At 34.3% G+C, this 19617-nt stretch overlaps 1 protein-coding gene across 3 annotated transcripts in view; it reads left to right on the forward strand.

Annotated features, from left to right (window-relative positions):
• nptnb (neuroplastin b) overlaps positions 1-19617 on the forward strand; it is a 48899-nt gene that overhangs the window by 13459 nt on the left and 15823 nt on the right. For 2 of the 3 annotated variants that reach the window (XM_067389470.1, XM_067389471.1), the window contains exons 2-4: positions 3636-3983; positions 12294-12471; positions 14913-15007. In XM_067389470.1, coding sequence (XP_067245571.1) covers positions 3636-3983; positions 12294-12471; positions 14913-15007 — 621 coding nt within the window. The remainder of the gene's footprint in view (positions 1-3635; positions 3984-12293; positions 12472-14912; positions 15008-19617) is intronic. The other variant, XM_067389472.1, reaches the window with a different exon arrangement.

Below are 19617 nucleotides of genomic sequence, written 5' to 3' on the forward strand. Positions count from 1 at the left end.
AAAAGAACAGCATTTATTTGAAATAGAATCTTTTGTAACATTATAAATGTCTTTACTGTCACTTCTGATGACTAAGTCATTTTCTTTGAGGAAAAAATTACAAATGGTGGTGTAGATTATGTTATATCATGGATATTAGATAAATCGCCCAGCCCGAACACATTTTGACATGTTTTATTGATGTTTTGGTTGCTGAGTTCCAGCGCTGTCCTGTAGATCTGCGGCGCGTCTGTAAATGAGACCCATCGTGCGCTCGCGGCGCTCTGGGATGATTGAGTCTCATCTTCAGCAGTCGCTGGTTCTTGGAGTCGAGCCTAGCCCAGCGTCACGGCGCATTCATCAACACCAAGGTTAAACCGAACTGCAGTTTAGAAACCATGAGCACCGTTATCATGCCAATGTGATATTTCATATTCGTGCCCAGAGGAAAGAACGATCACAAATGAGTTGATTCTCCTAGACGGAAACACTGCTGCTTCTCAGACGTTTCTCCTGAGAAAAAGACCCTAGTGAGATCTACTAGAACAACTGTGTTTGACTTCTACAAATAAGTTTACTAGTAAAATTATCTGCCAAATGGGTCATAAAAATAAACTTAATTCAAAGGGAAAACAAGTCTTGTTTTTCTGACCCCATTGGCAAATGTTTGTTCTTGTTTTAAGCATAAAGTCGCTTAATTTGAATACATTTTCTTATGCTCAAGTAAATGTATCTTGAATGTTTATACTGAACGTGTATTGGAAAGCCAAGACGAAAATCATTTTCCCACACAACTGTGATAAGCAGCCTCCCATGTTACCATGATATTTTGTGTGATTAGTTTTCAGATTCAGCTGAGAGGAAGCCGAATCTCCTCCAGACTGTGTGTGACTAAGGTTACATGTTTGCAGCTCACGCCACCTGTGCATTAGTCAGCTCTGACATCTCACGGATACATGTGACAATCTGATACGATAAACAGGGAAGATGTAAAACCATCAGGGGTCGAGCGTAATCGAGTCGTGAGTAGATCTGATGTGCGATGCAGGCGTATTTCTTTTCTCTGCGCCCGTGAAATTCACCTTTCCGTCAGCTCAGACTCTCTTACTGTGAGCTGTAATGCTGTAAACTCTGGCAAACCTTCATGAATCATTTCATTTACAGGCTCGGTAATCCGTTACGATAATAACTTCATCTCGAAGGGCATCATCTCTTCGCATCTCACTGTTTCCCAGGATAAATAGAGATGCTGGTGTTATTGCCATCTGGAGCTTCGCAAAATACCTTTTCTTAAGCGCCCAGAGGCTCACTACTTTTCTAGTAAAGAAATCTATACATCCTTAAATCAAGATTCATTTATTAGAGAAGCAAAAATTGTACAATAATGAGACTTGCTTTCAGGGAATATTTCCTGAATTCGGTTTATTTTTCCTTCCTCACTTCTTGTTTTAACGTTTATGCAATTGTCAAATTCAAATTCAATTCAAAAGATATATTCTCTAAGAGCAAGAAAGTAAGCAATTATTTCACACAATTATTTGTTGATTCTTAAGTAAATTCTTGTTTTTAAGGGTTTTTTACTGGAAAATACATTGTTTTTTTTTTTTTGTTTTTTTGTGGAGATGCATAGATTTATTTTTTCAGGATAAAATTTCAATAAGCAAAACTCATAAATGAAAAATGTGTAGAATAACAAGACTTGCTTTTAGAGAATTTATCTCAAATTCAGTTTATTTTTCCTTCCTCCTTGACCAAATGCTTTCTTGTTTTAATGTTTATGTAATGAGGTTAGAAAAATGTACATATAGTCAAATTCAAATTAAATTCAAAAGATATGTTCTCTAAAAACAAGAAAGCAAACAATTATTTCACGCAATGTTGCTTCTTAAGTAAATTCTTGTTAGGGTTTTTTTTACTGGAAAATATTTTGGTAAAGTCAAAAATTGTGGTCTTTTTTCAGGATAAAATTTAAATTGGCAACTTGTAAATGAAAAATGAGCTTAAAATATTAATTCAATGTGTTTTTGCCCCTATTATGCTATTTTAAAGGCTCCTAATTTTGTTTTGGCGTCTCCTACAATAGATTCAATTACATCCAAGGTCAAAAACACTTTAATTTTCTCAAAATATCCATTGTAGAATCACCTTATTTATCAAAGAGTCTGAAAACGGTTTGTTCAAAGATTCAGTCTCTCTAAACCCCACCTTTCTGAGAGCTGCTCTGCTCTGATTGGTCAGATGGCCTAGTGTGTTGTGATTGGTTGTCCGCTTACAGTGCGTGTCAGAAACTAAACAATCATTAGCATATCTGATTTTCAGCTCTTTCACTTGATACACAGTGATACGAACAATGGTGTCGGTTTTCCTTGTCAATTCCACCAAACTCTTCCAGTCTCAGATGCAACTGAGGGCGGGGCAATGTAGACGCTGTTTGCCGGCAGCCAATGAAGATCATAGGCTGGTCTTATGCAAATTTGTTACATTGTAACGTAGGTTTGTAACCGAGACTGTAATTACTAACGACTCGTTTCAGCAGTTCAAAATCGATTCTTTCTTCTAGAAAACAATAACTTTATTTGTTTAGCCGCACTTTGATCTTTAAAATTTTGCAGATCTTTTACATTCACAAACAGCTTTATTATGAAAGGTAATATCCGAAAAAGCTAAATTAAGGATTTTACTGGAAAACATATTGGTAAAGACAGAAATGCTACCAATAAACTGATATTATTAAACTCAAAAATGAAAAATGATCTTAAAGTAGAAGCATTTACTCCAAATAACTAGTTATCCATGCAATATTTTCGACCAAACAAAGAGACAGTGAAAAATGGCATTGAAGAAGTGCCGAAGAGAAACCTTCCGTTTCCTTAAGCATCTTAAGAAGGACAGTAAATTATCCTGCCAGTGTGAAGCATAACGCGGTGCCCTTACAGACCTTATATATGCCTTTGTGTGCAAATGTTTTTCTCTTCTCGACTTTCTGTTTAAGATATTGGTAAAATGGTTAGAGCATCACTTTAAGACATACATTCCTGGACACTGAAAAAAAGGCAGTTTCCAATTATATAACAGGACCTTATTTTAAAGTGTTACTTCACAATTACGGCGAGTAAAACACTGAATTAAACATGACATTTTTAAGTAGAGAAACTGAAATCACATTTGTATAGAAATAGTGTAGAAATAGTAAAGAAGCCTTCATGGAAACATGACTGAGAATGAGTTTTAAAGGGAAAATTCACTCAAAAATGAACATTTTGCCTTCATTTACTCTAAAGCTGAATGCTGTTATTCTTTAACGCTTCTGTTTTTGTGTGCCAAGTATAAATATTAGCGCTTGAGGGTGAGGTGAATTTTTATTTTCGGGTGAACTATCCCTTCTTTTGAGCCTTTTTGAGGTCGTATCATAATGTAATGTCAAATGAAGAGCGTCCGAGGGTCAATTAACCTGCTCTTTTATTCTGTCTTCTACTATATTCCAACTGTTTTCCACTCATTTCTGATTTATGCTTATTTCTTCTTGATTTGCATTTGGATCATTCTTCTTTTGTGTTTTCCAACTGATCCGACGCTTTGGTTTTCTCTCGCACATCCCTCTTCTTCTCCCTGTTTTCCTTCACACTTCCCCTCCATGGCTCCCTCTTCCTCTCCAGCTGGGTTTGTGAAGTCGCCAATGTCAGAGATAAAGCTCACTGGAGACGCCTTTGAGCTGTACTGCGACGTGGTCGGTAACCCCGTGCCGGAGATCCAGTGGTGGTATGCCGACATTAACAGGGCGGACTCCTTCAAGCAGCTGTGGGACGGCGCCCGCAAGCGGCGGGTGTCCATCAACACGGCCTACGGCGCCAACGGTGTGAGCGTGCTGGCCATCTCCCGCCTCACGCTGGAGGACGCCGGGATCTACGAGTGCCGGGCCAGCAACGACCCGCGTCGCAACGACCTGCGGCAAAACCCGGCCATCACCTGGATCCGAACGCAAGCCACCATATCCGTGTTGCAGAGTGAGTGGTCTATGTACTGTAGTAGCTAGATGCTGAAACACGCAGTAGTGTCGCACTACGTCCCTCGTGCAGAAACATCACAACTAGACTCGGGCTGGGCGGCATGATTATATATCCACCTTATTTTGCAACACGGAAGTAAGATATTTTTTTGTGAATGTGCGAGAATTCGATTCATTAGCCTATATAGGTAAAAAACAAATGATCAAACTGTTTGCCAAATACCAGTTTGTAGTATCAAGTTACAAATCTGGCTCTTACGTTAAAAATAAGGTGGATACCTGTTGTGAAATATCCAACGTTTGTTTAACTCTGCTAACAGTTCTTAGTGGGAGTGATTTAGTTTTGGCACATTGTTCTGCATGTCGACACCATCAGAAATGAACATTAATATCAAGGTTTTGCACCATTCAGAACTGAATTCACCATGCTTTTTAAGACCGGATTCAATTCCTTAATTTGAATTGAGGTTGCAAACTGGACGTGGAATTGCATTTCGGATTAGAAATTGAAAGTTTAACAAACAGTTTAAAAGTCTTGAGGCCTTATGGAACAGGGTGAAAGAACACTACATTTCCCAGAATGCATTGCTCAGGTTGCATTTCTTTGAACTCCAATAGACCAATTTGGTGTTTGCAAACAGCGATGACGTTTTTTATGGGCGGAGCCTACCTGGTTGCAGAAAATGACAGTTGAGCAGTAGCAGTCTATGGAAGCCACGAAAGAAAAGAATAAAAAAAAGTTAATTTCGAGTTTATATCTCACAATTCTGACTTTTATTTCTCGCAAACCTGAGTTTATATCTCACATTTCTTACAAAGTAAAACAGAATTGTGAGATATGCTCGTTATCCTGTAACTCGTTATACTCGTTTTCTGAATTGCAATTTATCCCGCAATTCAGACTTTTTTCCCTTCAGAATTGTAAAATAAACTCACAATTGTGAGTTATATTGGCCGAACTGGGAGTCATAAACACGCGAATGCAAGAAAAAAAGTCAGAATTGTGAAATAAAAATTTTATAGACTAAGTTATCAATGTGAAATGTTATAGGTTTAAATATTATTTCATGCTGTAACTGCTATGTATGCATGTCCTCTGAACTGCATATGTGAATATTATGTAGACTTACTGTTTACATCAAATTCCTGCTTTAATAGTAGACTAATCCTTGCAGGTGTCATCAGTCCAGTCTGTGAAACGTCTCCGTTTAGCTTCAAAGGACGTTTTCAACGATGGTTTTCTTTAAAAATGAAGACTATATTTTTTTGCATTCCGATTCCAACATCCAGAGGCACAACAAAACGTTTTTCTCTTATTCTGTGGATTTTGCACATTTTCCTCCAATTGCTACTGCTATTTTTCTGCAACCACTATGCGCGCGCAGCTGCAAGTGACATAATTGTGACGTCTGCTCCAAAGAGGTCTATAGAGTGCATTAGTGCAAGCCCACTTTTTCAGCGGCGATGGTTCCGGAACCATATTTGTCCATTAATTTTTCCCATAAGGGTTTTTAAAAAGTCTTATTTAAAGCGTTATAAGCCATGAACAAGGTGAATCACAAAACTACAAACATTAATTTGAAGCAAAACAGTATTTAATTTTTTTTTTTTTTAACACAAAGGTACAAGGGAAAGAACTACAATCCCATGAAGCATTGCAAACAGCACAATCAAATTAAAAACGATGAAGAAATAAAAAACTACTAATTTACAAATGTTGATTCTATATATTAAAACAATATATTTTAAGTTTATTGCAAAAAATGCATATATATATTCAAATATTTAAGTTTTTTGAGAACAGAGAGATTGAATTACATCATTCATAGTATTTCATAGGAGTGGGCGGAGCTAAAGCCCAAAGTGCGTCTCAATGTGCATACTATCCATCCTAAAAAGTATGTCACATTAGTAATATTCAATACTATTTAGGGTGGATAGGGTAGATAGTATGCACATTGGGATTGTTTTTTAATGCGTACGCGACCGTACTTGCACAGTCGAACGCACAGCCTTGCAAAGTATACTTCATCGGACTCATACACATACATAGGCGTTGACGCATGCGCAGTTTTGAGCACTCCCTCTCCATGAGTTGTAAACCTCTTTGTATTCTTTCATGCTACAGTTGTACAAATGAGTGTATTCATCAACCTCTTCACACAATGTCATCTATGTAGGCCTTCACTGTCGCTGTAGCTCGCATGTGTTCTGTTCTGTTTATGCAGTTTTTCTTCGACTACCTTGTGAATTGACGCCCTCAGGGCACGGTTGCCACTTTGTGGATAAACTAATCACTGCAAAAAAATAAAATGTGCATGTGTGACCTGCGTGTACAAGTACAAAAAATCCGGCGGTGCATGTAGGGAAGGCGTAGGACATACAGCGTAAGCTTTCTGAAGGATACGAAAGTGCAGTTTTGGGGGAAGCACGTGCAAGGCGATCATTTGTGTTTATAAAGCATACACATTTACATTTTTTTAGAAAATGAGTGATCATTTCGCTAGTAAGACCCTTATTCATCATCTGGCATCGTTTAAAGCCCTTTGAAGCTGCACTGAAACTGTAATTTTGACCTTCAACTGTTTGGGCTCCAGTGAAGTCCACTATATGGAGAAAAATCCTGGAATGTTTTCATCAAAAACCTTAATTTCTTTTCGACTGAAGAAAGACATGAACATCTTAGATGACATAGGGGTGAGTAAATTATCAGGAAAATTTTATTTGAAAGTGAACTAATCCTTTAACGAGCAGTTTGCTTGTTTTGACTCTGATTGGTGGAATGTTCTGTAAAGCATCATGGGTAATGTAGTTTTTCACCTGGAATTCCACTGTTAAACACGATTAAGCTTAAATAATGCCGACTAATGGCTTCAACGGAATCGAATACTATCGATCAACAATCTCGTAGCTCACAGTCTTAAATGGTTTATAAGTTATAGTTAAAAATACATTTCCAAATGGAGAAAAGTAAGAGATTTTCTTCCGGACAAATTCTGCAATGCTTTAGCAGTTCAGTTCAAATTCACACTCTTCAACCTGAAAGCGAATCAGTTCTGAATTTTGCTCAACCTAGATGTATTTCAGCAATTTTATGACTTCAAACATTGTTCATTCACTCAGTTTCTGTTTCGTGATATTGATGTATGTGTTTGTTATGAATGTAATCTGAACTTTCGGTTTGTGTTCATATAAAAAGAGGAAAGATTCAAATGATTTGAAGCACCTTTAATCTGAAAAAGTATTTAAATCACTGGATTATCCCAGAATAGACATTAGCGCATGATTATGTAATACATAAAGCATATTTGGAGTGAATTTGCAGCAGAAATAGTGTGATTGTGGTCATACCGCCCAGCCCTAATACAAACTAAAAAATAGAACAAAACCCCATATTATGTTGATTTGAGTTCAGTTCTTATGTTTTCAATTGGGACAGTGTTGCATTGATTCCTTTTGTATTTTATGACCGTTTGACCTTGGTGTGTCCAAATGTCACCCTTTCCTTCAGGCAGACTTTGAGGATTCCCACTGAATTCAGTAGTCACTCAGTCCCTCTCTTCTCCTAATGCCCTTGAGCCTCTTGTTGTGGATGACCACAAACCCAGACAAATCCCTCGGTCTCTGTCTGCCTCTCCTCCTCCTCCTCCTCCTCACTCCTTCCTCCTCATGCCGTCCATCCTGGCTGTTTCTGTATTTCCTGTGTTGCTTCTTGTTTCTGGTGTCCTCTAACATTATTTTATTTCATATGGATATGATTTAGTCTGTTTGTTTTCCAGTTGTTGTTTTTTTTTTTGCATTGCGTGGGTTGTTTTATTTACTTCAAAGCCCGACATCTTGTGCCCTGTGCACAGCGTAAAGCCTAACGGCGCTTTGAAGTCATGCCGTGTTTTATCTGTGTATTTTGTCCTTGGGAAAAGGGTGGATGGGATCAGGAAGAAGACACAAGGAGAAGCGGTCATTTCAGTTATACGCCAATTCCTTATCTTAATACCTAAAATAATGAAAGATGCAACCATCATAATCTTATCTGGATCTGTTTTGAAACTGACCCTTGTGCCTTCTTTGCATTTACTGTTTGCCTGTGATTCAGTAATGACATTATATTCAGATCCCCAAACGTAAAGCCAAGTCTGATTCATTTGTGCATGTTTAACTGAAGATCAGGGATTAAGTGTAAAACATGCTTCATATTCTGTCATTACTGAGAGTCGGTGTTTTCATATTATATACATGTGATACGGCATCATCACATGCATATAACAGGCTATACATGCTGAAACGTTGCGGATAAGAATGTATAGTTTGTCCAGAGGACAGTGTCCGGGTCTTGTCGAGCTTCATAGGATGCTTTAGTGTAGATCCTCATGTTAATATCTTCAGCTTCTCTTCACAGTTTCTTCCTGGCTGAAAAATCGATGTCTTGTTGTTGGCTGAGGATTGTGAGCAGGAAATCAAATCCACTGATTGACCATTAAACTCTTTCCTCTTAGCAGGTGTCCTCCAGATGACCTTCATCCGGATCTCCAGGCGTGCCTCTTAGCAATCCAGGCAGATATTTTCTGCTGGTGTGTGTAGGCCGGGCGAATGCGTTGAGGTGAGGGTAGGTCGAGAGAGAGAGCACTAGCAGTGACGTTCCCCTCGGATAAACCAAACTGCAGGAGAAGGTGTGAGGAATGCTAATTGGCTCATCCGACGCCCCTCCCCCAGAGTGGGAATGATATCTAGAGGTTTACTGTACAAGCCAGTCGCAGGGTGATTATTTTCCATCTGGGTGCTGAGGTTGCCACGGTAGAGCTGCTCAAAATGATTCACACACACACACACACACACACCTGCTCACCTGAAGGAACACCGCACTCATCTGATTAAAGTCTGGACAGAGTTTGACCATAAAAACGAGTGATATTTTGTTATCTGAGCCTACAGAATCTGCCATATTACACGTTTCCACAGTTATTTACATCGTAAATCTTTATTTTTTTATTTTTAAAAAATAGCATGTGGGTCAAAGACGTTTAGATGTTCGCATCAGTAGAAATTTACAAAAGTGATTTTATATACATAAAAAGCATATTGAATGCAAGTAAAGCATCTATTTTTAAGGTTTCAAATATGTTTTGGGAGAATAAAAAGCCAAAATGTGGGTGAAATAATGTTCCTTTGTCATTCAGTGTAACACTTATATTTATGTAAAATTACTTATTCTGACCTGTACGTATTAAAGTATATAAAAGTGTATAAGTGAGAATACTACGGAAGAGGATTAGGGCCAAGCAATAATAGAAAAATAAAACCATCTCGAGATTAAAGTTGTTAAATTTCGAGAAAAAACTCGAAAACTTCAAAATAAAATGTTGAGAATAAACTCATTAAATTATGAGAATAAAGTCATTAAATTATGAGAACAAATTCGTAATTTAATGACTTTATTCTCAACATTTTATCTTGATTTTTTTTTCTCAAAATTTAACATTTTTCTCGTAGTTTAACGAATTTTTTTCTCGGAATTTAACAACTTTTTTCTCATAATTTAATGACTTTATTCTCAACATTTTAATTAGATTTTTTTCTCGAAATTTAACTACTTTTTTCTCATAATTTAACAACATTTTTCTCATAATTTAACACATTTTTTCTTGTAATTTAACAACTTTTTTCTTATAATTTAATGACTTTATTCTCAACATTTTAACTCGATTTTTTTCTTGAAATTTAACGACTTTTTTCTCATAATTTAACGAATTTGTTCTCGTAATTTAACAACTTTTTTCTCATAATTTAACGAATTTGTTCTCGTAATTTAACGACTTTTTCTCATAATTTAACGAATTTGTTCTCATAATAACAACTTTTTTCTCATAATTTAATGACTTTATTCTCAACATTTTATCTCAACTTTTTTCTCGAAATTTAACATTTTTCTCCTAATTTAACAAATTTGTTCTCGTAATTTAATGACTTTTTTCTCATAATTGAATGACTTTATTCTCAACATTTTAACTCGACTTTTTTTCTCGAAATTTAACAACTTTAATCTCGAGATGGTTTTATTTTTTTATTATTGCTTGGCCCTAAACCTCTTCCGTAGAATACTATTGCATTTTAAATGAGTAAAATATTCTTGCTGACAAATGGGAAAAAACTAGGATAGTGGCAAAGTTTAAAAATGTAAATTAATCTTTAATATGGCATAATTAGATTATTTTGTTGTAAATATTTCTGACAAGATTGTTAGACTGATTGACATTTTAGTGAATGTCTTCTGTAAATCATGGTGATATTTAATTTTTTTCACTTATTGTTTTGATGCTTGAAAACCCTTTTTCGTCTTTGACTCATGTATATTTATAATACTATCCTTTGTATATTTATGGCAGTAAATTACAGGAAACTAGCTAACACTGCTGTGTTTCTAATACAATCTTGATATTTTTTCCTCTTTTGGAAAGTCATATGCTGTCATGGATTTTTTCCTTTGCTAATGGAGCAGATCGAAACGGCAAAAATATATTTGTTATAGTTTCCATTCGCCGCTATAGAAGTTGAACCGACTATGACGACTTCCACTTCTGAGATCCCCAGAAATGTGAAATTTTCTGTCTTAATTTGAAGGGAAAATCTGTAGAATGTATTTAAATATTTGAAGAGCGAAAATGGTAAAATGTGTTAAATGGAACAAAGGGCTCAAAAATCCACTCAAAAAAATATTAAGGCCTAAATTTAAAGGGACAGTTCACCCAAAAATGAAGATTCTGTCATCATTTACTCAGCTTCAATTTGTTCCAAACCTGTATAAATTTCTTTGTTCTGCTGAACACAAAGAGAGCTATTTGGAAGAATGTTTGTAACCAAGCAGATCTCGCCCCCCATTGACTATCAAAGTATTTTTTTCTTACTATGGTAGTCAATGAGGGGTGAGATTTGCTTGGTTACAGAATTTTCATTTTTGGGTGAACTATCCCTTTAAGATTGAATTGCACTAATAATCTTACAGTAATAGTCATACAGTACATAAAAGAAACAGGCAAGATTTCTGTAATAGTACTAATAAATTGAATGTGTTTTAAATACACAATAACCAGGTTTATATATTTATCATCAATTAATCCAATTTCATACTTAATTTCACAGACCAAACATATTGAACTATTCGAACCATGTTCTTTTAAATTGAATTAATTTTTTCACAATGAACAGATTTATGCTGATTCTAAGAAAGTTAAATGCATGCACTTTGAAAATATGATCATTTAAATCAAATCAAATAGATGCAAATAGTAAATACTGACTGACAAATATGTCACATTAAATTAATTTGTCTGTTCATGTTAAAACTCTAAGCCAAATAAATGGAGATTTTTCTATGCTATTCAAATGCATAATTCTTAAATTTAGGCCTTTGTTTTGATTGGACAATAAATGGTTAAAACAATAAAGCATTTACTACCAGAGATAAACTTTGGCCACTGAATATATGCTATAAAATGACAAGAGAAAAATAAGACGAACAGAAACTGACAGGAACAGAAGTGTTAAATAGAAATGAAATGATCCATGTTTAACCAGTTTTAATGGAAACGCTGTAAAATCGGTCTTGTGTACAAATGATGAGGCTCTTATTGTGGACAAAACACAACTGCATGTTCAGTTTTCACTCTTGATTGTCTGCGGCTGTAAATTGAGTGTTTATTTTCTAATTTGTTTCTCACAAAGAAACATTATGCCATTTTTGTCCAATTTCAGGCATTCATAAGGCAAGTATGGAGGTGCAGATGCTCTTAAAAGGAATGGTTCACCTAAAAATGAAAACTCACGTCTTTTGAAACCTGAATGACTTCTGTGGAAAACAAAAAGATTTATTTATAGCTGAATGTCTAAGCTTCTAAGAGTTCTCACATGCTATGGCTTCAAATGCATGAGTTGTGTGGACATTTATGATGTTGATGGTGTTTTTGTCCTTTTTTACAGTCATTGCTCACCGTCCACTTTCATTGTATGGAAAAATAGCAGCTCATTGCAAACATAAACGACACCTTTGTGTTTCACAGAAGACAGAAAGTGGACAGAATCTTCATCTTTGGGTGAACTGTCACTTTAATCATCAAGATCATCTATAAATGGACAAATGTTTAACTTAATTAGCAAGGTTTTTTAACTCTGTATGTGACACTATTTGACATTTCTTGTGTTTTTTGATGTGGACCCATACAGGTACACGTCCTGGAAGGTCTCAAAGAAGCGTGAATGTCCACTACGTTCGTAATGTTTTATTCTCTAATTGTCCAGGACTTTGCATTTGTTTCAGAGCCACGAATCAATGCTTCCGATCAGGAGATTTTGCAGCCTAAAACGGGGCAGGAGTTGCCCATCACCCTTCAGTGTAACCTCACGAACTCACACAGCGCCCACCAGGAAACCTTCTGGATGAAGAACGGGCTGGAGATTGCCAACACAAGGACGGAGCACAAACACACCATGTTCAAGTGAGATTTCAATGGAAAATTCGCTTTACCAGCTGAACGTCTCTACTGCATCTGTGGCATGCTTCACAGATTAATCATTTCGTCCCTCAGATTATAAAAGCCAACAGGAAACACGCTTAAATTGGATTTTCAGGATTTCCAGTAGTTTAGCAAGCAGCACTGCAGATAAATGTTTAAAATATGCAATCTACTGCACTGATTAGTGCTTCAAATACATCTGGCTGACAGGTGGATGAATGAAAATGTGTCGTTTCACCCCAAAATCAAATGGAAAACAAACATATTAATTGAATTCATTAATATAATATCATATACACACACACGGGCCAATGATGTGACGTCATTACAGCCAATACAGCTATTTCATTTGTGATTAAAATATCTTAAAATGTAATAAATGTATATATTTTTTATTCTGGCATGATTTTATAACATCATATATCAACATAGTGCAAAATGGTGTTAAAATTATGTGCAAAAGTCGTTGCTGTGCTATGAGAAAGAATGACTGGAAAAATGAATTTCATTGATGTCATACCGATATAAAGGGACCATTTTGTCATGTGGTCAATATCATGTGACATCATTCAGGACCACATGGTCATGAAGAAAAGTAACTAACTATCTTTTAACTATTTGAAAAATTCATGCATGTCCCGAAACATCATGTCATTCGGTGCAACCGCTATAAAACATGGAAAATTATGCAATATTTAATTTTTTTTTTACTAAATATGAAATGTTTGATTGTCCTTTTTCTAGATATCAGCCTGTTAGCATTGTTTGCAAATATCGTCATTCGGTAAAACTGAAATTTTGGTTAAACTGAATGATTTTTTTGGTGACAAATCTTGTAAAAAAAAATGATAAAAAGCGTTTAATCTCATTGTTAACCCTTAATAAACTTAATTATATCTTTAAAAACCTTATTCGTCAGTGACCCACATATATAAAATACAATTTATTTTTGCAAATGTGAAATATAATTTAAATGAAAATACGATTATAATATAACAAAAATATAATTTATAATTTTGTTCATGTTTGGGGTGAAATGTGGCACATTTTCATGAGAATAATCAAATTCATTTCAGCATTATTTATGAAAATGAAAATGCAGTCACGATGCAGAAATCAATAATATCATTTATTTTGATATAGAAAGAATATCATTTGTCAGTTTCTCTTTTGACTTTGGGGTGAAATATAACAGATTCACTCCAGCATCGTTGCAGTTTCAGAATTGCATCTCTGTAATATCAAGTATTTTAGAGTAACATCACGAGATGCTCTGAGGACAATCAGGATGTTCAAGCACAAAATCTCTTTAGTAACACGTCTCATCAGAGCTCAAGCCCCCCACCAGACCTTTCAGAAAGCCAGAGTGATGTGGCGAAAGGCGATCTGCTGTCAGACTGCATGTCACAGGCTCAGCAGAGACACTTCCACCCTGAACAGACAGCACTGCGCCGGCAGCTCTTGCACTGCGTAATGAAGTCCCCCGACCATGTTCCCAGTGCGCCGCGCTGCCAAAACACATCTCCACCTGAAAATTGCTTTCTGAAAACCTTGTCATAATAGGGTTCTCTGTCTGGTGATTAATAATGTAATATATATTTCGATGATTAATATCAGCTCTTAAAGGAGTAGCGCGCCCAAAAATACTGTTATTTTTCTATTTTTTCTATTTTTATAGTTACAAAGTGTGTTGAACTTAAAGGGTTAGTTCACTTCAGAATTACAATTTCCTGATAATTTACTCACCCCCATGTCATCCAAGATGAGATTTCTTCAGTGGAAAAGAATTTAAGGTTCCAGGATTTTTCTCCATATAGTGGACTTTACTTTCTAAAAAAGTAAACATTTATATACTTTTTAACCATAAATGCTCATATTGCACTGCTTTGTGATGCGCCACACATGATGTCATCATGTTGGAAAGATCACGTGACAAAAAATCATTTTCTCCTCCAACTTCAAAATCGTCCGACATCATTGCTTTACCTTTTTTTGTACGTTTACTTGCTCGGTAGTTCCACCTATGTCAAATGTGACCTTTCCAACATGATTACGTCATGCGTGGCGCATCACAGAGCAGTGCAAGACGAGCATTTGTGGTTAAAAAGTATATATAATTTTAATTTTTTTTAGAAAGTGAGCGATGGTTTCTCTAGATGAGACTCTTATTCCTCGTCTGGGATCATGTAGAGCTCTTTGAAGCTGCACTGAAACTGACATTTGGACCATTGAACCCCAGTGAAGTCCACTATATGGAGAAAAATCCTGCAGTGATTTCCTCAAAAACATCTTGGATGACATGGTGGTAAGTAAATGATCAGGAAATTTGAATTCTGAATCCTTTTACAGCATCCAAGTGACATGAGGGGGAGAAAATAAAGGTTTATTTTTGGTGAAGATGATTTTTGTGTCTTGTTTTGTAGGTTGAGTAAACCGAGGGCAGATGATTCTGGTGAATACATGTGCGTTTACACCTTTAAATCGGCTCCAAATGCCAATGCTTCCATTGAGGTCAAAGGTAAGAAATCCTGTCAGAAACTCATTAACATGCCACTAACACCATCGAAATGCTGTTGCCATCCAGTAGAGACCTAACCCGTGTTATAATTAGGTATTGTTTGGAGTTGTAATTAGCCTCTCTTCACCTTAAAATAAACTCACTCGAGAGCAACAGTGAATCCAGACAGTCACGTCCTGAATCTCACTGACGGTGGAGACGATTCCATCTCGTTAGAGTTTCGTCCGCGCGGCGGGTGGCGTAGTGACACCCGGATAGCTGCTGTCACTCATAATCAGGACAGCCATCCGGCTGGACTTCATAACGAGCCAAACGTGCTGCGACTGTATATTTCAGACTGTACATGAAAACGCTCAAAAGAGGAAAGAAAAAAATACTGACAGAAATGTTTTTGTAATGTGTTTCTCATTAGATGCTCATATTACAGTAAAAAAACTCATTTTTAGTGTTTTAATTTTAAAATTTTAATATTTTTATTTAAATAATAATTAATGTTTATATGCACATTACTAAAGAGATTTTATTTATCATATATATGATTTTTATTCAAAACATTTTAATTTAATTTGAATTTAAATAAGCACAAAAGAGTACCTGACAATATCAACGATATACAATAAAATATACCAGTTTTTTTTTTTGCATGTTACAAAAAAAATCTACCTATTTTTTATATTAAAAAAATTGAAATACTATGATTTTTTAATTTTAATTTACATAAGAACAAAATAGTATCTGAGATATAATTATACGTTTGTTTATTTGCACATTACTAAAGAGATTTTATGTTTTTTATTTAATCTATCTATGATTTTTATTCATAATATTTTAATTTTCATTTAAATAAGTATAATTTAGTGCATGAAAAATAAATATACCCTTGTTTTTTGCATATTACAAAAGAAATCTATTTATTTTAAAATAAATAAAATATAATAAATACAATAAAATTAATATAATTTTAATTTTAATTTAAATAAGCATAAATTAGTGCCTGACAAATACATTATTTTTGTGTATTACTTTATTTTTTTTAATATCTTATTCAATTTAGTTTTATTTGTTTACAGTAAAAAACTTTAATACTATGATTTTTATTCATAAAATTTTAATTTAAATAAGCATTAATTAGTACCTAACAAATAAATATATAACAAGACAAATTTATTACAAAAAAGAGATATATATTTTTTTTTATTTAAAATGACAGTAAAAATAGTTGTATTTTACTGCGATTTTATTTTTTAAATTTTAATTTAATTTAATACTTTTTTGCGCATTACAACATTTTTTTATTTATATTTTATTCAATTTAATTTAATTTATGTATTTATTTATTTAGTTAAATACTATGATTTTTACTTTTTACTTTTTTAAATAAGCATAAATTATTGCATGTTAAAAATGAGACCTTATTTATTTATATTTTGTGTTGAAATATGATCGATTGTCAGGTTTTGTGAAATTTGGAGGTTCTGCTAATGTTCTAGACGCAGCAGATAATGTTTTCATGCATATGAAGTGGATTGTGATCCACACTCAAACAGCGCCAGCATCCCTCGCAGCCACGGACCCCCGAGACCCGACACAGTCTGAGCTTGCCTGCGTGTTCCTCACAGTTAAGCCAATTTGTTGTGACATCGCCGTCAAACGCACTGAGCATGCCCGGACCGTCATGTCAAGGCTCACTTTAAGCGTTGCCTGGTTACATAACGCGATGATGTCGCTCTCCGCTTTGGCCGGGCTTTTCTGCCCGCAGCCTGTCAGATGACAGCGCGCAGCTCCCATGTGCCACGAGCTCCGTTCCGCTAGAAACACACGATGAAGAAGAGCAACCCCCCATCCTGACGTATTGTCCCTGTCCTATTTGTGTCTCTTTACATGCACAACTGGAGCCGCACGACGCCCGACGCCTTCTTGATATCACTCTCGTTTAAACTCACGAACCAGCGCTGCAGTTTTAGGATGCTAGATCGTGTTTTGGTGAATATTTTATAATGTCTAGTCATTTTGCAAAGACTCAAAATGGAGAAAATTACTAAATGAAAACAAGAACAGGTCACATTTCACCACATAATCAAATAAACAGAAGTGCATTATCATATTTTGTCATTAAAAATAAGCCATTATTTCTATTAAATAATAATATTTTGCCATATATACTGTATTTTTTTTTTTTTTTGCAAAAAGATTATTTGCAATATCCATTTTTCTCAAATTCGCAAAGATTGTTACTTTATTATTTTACTTTATTTTTAATCAGCACTACATCAAATCATGATGTTCAAATATTATGCAATTTATATATATATTTAATTAAAAAGTCATCTTCTATTAAAGAATTATATTTTGCAAATTATATACACTATTACATAATATTAATTAAAAATAATTATTATTATTGTAATTAATATACATCATTATTTCTATTAAATAATTATATTTTTTTCAAAATGAAAATAACTGTTTTAGAACTAAAGATTATTTACAATTTCCATTTTTCTCTCAAATTAAAGTTTTTAGAATGAATTTGGGGCAAAATTTTAACATATTTTAACATTTATTGACATAAATTATGTTGCAATAAAAAAGGCTTCATTTGCATTAAGCAAAATATAATATCTTATTTTTACTTTTGATTTTGTCAAATGCGTAGGTCACATAAATTTTTACTGTATTTTTAATCAGCAGTACATCAAATCATGATTTTCAAATATTATGCAATTTATGATTTTTTTCCCCCATATATTATTTAACTAATAAAAATGAGATTTTCTGCATTAGGATAATGTGAATTTGCGGCAAAATGTGTTTATTTTCATGAAAATTATGTCACCACAATATATTTTCATAATTATCATATATTTCATGGAAAACTGTATGTAAATTATATATAAATAATGTTAACGCATAGAGAAATCTTGCAATTTAAATATATAATTTATACTAATAAATAACAAAAATATGACCTACACGTGTTCTTGACCAGTTTGAGATTCACCTGAATACTAAAAAAGGCTTCAAACTTAGATAGCGGATGAATATGAGGTTGTGTCGTCCTGTGGGAGTCGTTCAGGTTGAATGTGGCCCATCATGCAGTCTGTTCACCCCCAACCGCTCGTGTCTTTGGCACCTCTCGCTCTCTCTCTCTCTCTGGCTCTCTCTCGCTCTTTCTCTCTGTCTCATTCTGAGGCAACAGATGGAGGTTTGCATGATGGGATGGGTTGGGATTAAGGCTCTGGATCCACTCCCAGCGTTTCTAATGGCAGGAGTTTACTGTCCACTATCATAATCTGCCCTGTGCATACATGCTTCAAGGTTTCAAGTCTTTTTAAACAGGAATATAATGTGATGTTTGCGCACAGTAATCAGAGATCGGCCTAATCGAATTAAATCAGGTGCAGGAAACCCAGCCGCACCTTTACGTGTGTTTATATTTAGTAAGGCATTATAAAGGAAGGATGTCGGTGCGCCATCTGTCGTGAGCGTGAGTCATTTTTACTCCATACATTACCCTGCATGAATTCCTGTCTCGCTTCTACTGTATATTTTCCATCTGTCCCTGATTTCATTCGGTTTGGGTTACAGAAGCTCTTTCCTTTCGAGGCAAACGAGATGCTCCACAAATAGCAGCGTATAACCACTATCCGTATCCGACACTGTTACCGATCTCTACCGGCATTGATCACACACTTCCGCTGCCGATCAGCGTTTGAGGTTTTCTGCATTAAGATAATGTGAATTTGGGGCAAAATGTGTTTACTGGCATTATGTCGCAATAAAAAAGAGGCTTCTTTGTCTTTAAGCAAAATATAATGTGTTATTTTTTCTCTTGATTTTGCCAGATGTGTAGGTCCCATTTTACCATTAATTTTAATAAACACATTATACCATCACGCATGTTGATTATTACAAATTACAAAATTGAATTAACAAAAATAAGTTTCAAATATTTTAAGACCTATTATATTTTATAGAGAAAAAAATATATAAAATTGTTTTAATTAAAAAGTCTTTATTTATATTAAAGAATTATATTTTACAAATTATATATACACTATTACATATATTAATTACAATAATTATTATTATTTTTTAATTAAAAATAAGTTATTATTTCTATAAAATAATTATATTTTTTGCAATAAATATTTTTTTGTAAAAAGAAAAAAAGGATTATTTTATTTTAGGATTATTAAGATTATTTACAATTTCCATTTTTCTCTCAAATTAATGATTTTAGTATGAATTTGGGTCAAAATGTGTTTATTGACATGAAAATTATGTTGCATAAAGAAAAAGCCTTCGTTCTCTTTAGGAAAAATACAATATCTTATTTTTGATTTTGTCAAATGCGTAGCAAAAATTTACCATTAATTTTAATAAACACATTTTACCATTATTTTTAATTTTTTAAATTACAAAATTGAATTAAGAAAAACATGTTTCATATATTTTCATATATTTCATGGAATATATATATATATATATATATATATATATATATATATATATATATATATATATATATATATATATATATATATATATATGCATGTATGTATATAATTATTTAAAAAATCATTTACATTTTTTTTTTCGCAAATTAT

The sequence above is a fragment of the Chanodichthys erythropterus genome, chromosome 7, assembly GCF_024489055.1.
Source record: "Chanodichthys erythropterus isolate Z2021 chromosome 7, ASM2448905v1, whole genome shotgun sequence".
Classification (NCBI taxonomy): domain Eukaryota; kingdom Metazoa; phylum Chordata; class Actinopteri; order Cypriniformes; family Xenocyprididae; genus Chanodichthys; species Chanodichthys erythropterus.